Source organism: Entamoeba dispar, genomic scaffold (genome assembly GCF_000209125.1).
Source record: "Entamoeba dispar SAW760 scf_1105229462407 genomic scaffold, whole genome shotgun sequence".
Classification (NCBI taxonomy): domain Eukaryota; phylum Evosea; order Mastigamoebida; family Endamoebidae; genus Entamoeba; species Entamoeba dispar.
Window position 1 is genome coordinate 1 of NW_001855177.1, and position 1438 is coordinate 1438.

The window sequence follows — 1438 nt, forward strand, 5'->3', positions numbered from 1 at the left end:
GTTCTACTGGTTTAAATATACTCTGAAGAGTTGAAAGTTCACTTGGAATAATGTTAGTGGTATGAAGGTTTGTTTCTTCTTTAATACAATTGACTTTTTGCAATCTTCCAAAGAAATGATTCTTTACATCATTTGGTGATCTTCCTTCCAAATAACTTGCGATAATTGTCCATTTATTTCCTATTTCTTTTCTTTTTTGAAGAATAAGATTGTCCTCTTCTTGACTCCAAGGTCGATGATAGATTGATTCATTGTTATTGAGATAACGCTCTCTACATTGTTTCTTTGTTCTAGTTGGAACCATAGAAGCAACTTCTTCCCAATTATTAATTCCATATCGTTTAATTCCTTCTATCAACAACATTTCTTCTCTTGTTGTCCATATTCTAACAACCTTCTTTTTTACCTTTTCTGGTTCTGAAGAAGTGTTTATTGGTAGTGTGTGTATGTATGAACTCATGAGAATGATGTGAAGTTCAAAGAGTTGTGCTTAAAAATATCTTCAAATAAGATTTTATTTCTAGAAATTTCTGTAGTTTTACTGATAAAAAAACATTTTTCTGATTTGATTCTTCTTTGAAATATTGTTATTTATTTTCCTATTTTATTATTAACTAATTAAAACTGTTTTGTAAAACAAAATAAAATAAATTGTTTTTTGGTATAATAAAATCAATAAATTGAAGTGAAATTCCATTGAAAATAAGGAGATTGTAAAAAAATGAAGAAGTGATTTTAGTGGTGACCCAAGTGAGTGAATGGTTCTAATTTAGTTGGTGTTTAATGTGAAAGAATTGGTAGAGGAATAGAACTATGAGTTAAAGTAATAGAAAGGAGAAAGGAAGAAATAGTAAAATGAAAAAAAGAAATAAACAAAAAGAACTCATAATTTATTGAGAACGAAGCACCATGAGTAATTCAAGTAAATCAGAAGAACACTTTGGACTTGAGGATCTTTTATCTCTTGAAAACCCAACATCAGACGTCATATTTTGTTTAAATACTGACCATATAACAAAAATTAAACAAACGATAATAGCAATTCCGTACATTAATTTTGTATTAAACGAACATTATCAAGAAGTTTTATCAGCAAATGATTTTCAATCAATGTGTCTTCAATTAAATTTATTAAAGAAAAGAATCATTGCTAACACATATTTAGAATCAAAAATTAAAAAGAAATTATTTTTAACATTTGTACATCACATTAATCAATTCTTTGATAATTATGGTGATGCTTCTCAACTATAGTTTGTTATATTATTAAATTTTATTTAGACTATTAACTTTCATTTATTATGAATAAGTAAATAATCAACATTTATTTTTCTACCTCTTCTTAGATTTGTATCAATTAGACTGAATTATGTATTAATACGTTTTAGTAATGTCTCCCAATTACAACCACCTTCTCTTCCAATACAAACAGAATTTC

General features: G+C 26.6%; 2 protein-coding genes across 2 annotated transcripts, besides 1 other annotated feature; one reads left to right on the forward strand and one right to left on the reverse strand.

The window, feature by feature from the left end:
* Positions 1 to 460, reverse strand: EDI_333220 (transcription factor MYB90, putative; the record flags this gene model as incomplete). The annotated part of the gene is made up of 1 exon (XM_001739782.1): positions 1 to 460. A coding segment is annotated over one exon (460 nt), but the record flags the coding sequence as incomplete, so codon positions are not given.
* Positions 461 to 909: 449 nt separating this feature from the next.
* EDI_333230 (uncharacterized protein) lies at positions 910 to 1254 on the forward strand (the record flags this gene model as incomplete). Its single annotated transcript, XM_001739783.1, has 1 exon — positions 910 to 1254. One exon carries the CDS (start codon positions 910 to 912, stop codon positions 1252 to 1254), a length of 345 nt encoding a protein of 114 aa, XP_001739835.1.
* A 4-nt stretch (positions 1255 to 1258) lies between these two features.
* Positions 1259 to 1280: a sequence feature (AT_rich).
* Positions 1281 to 1438: the final 158 nt, after the last annotated feature.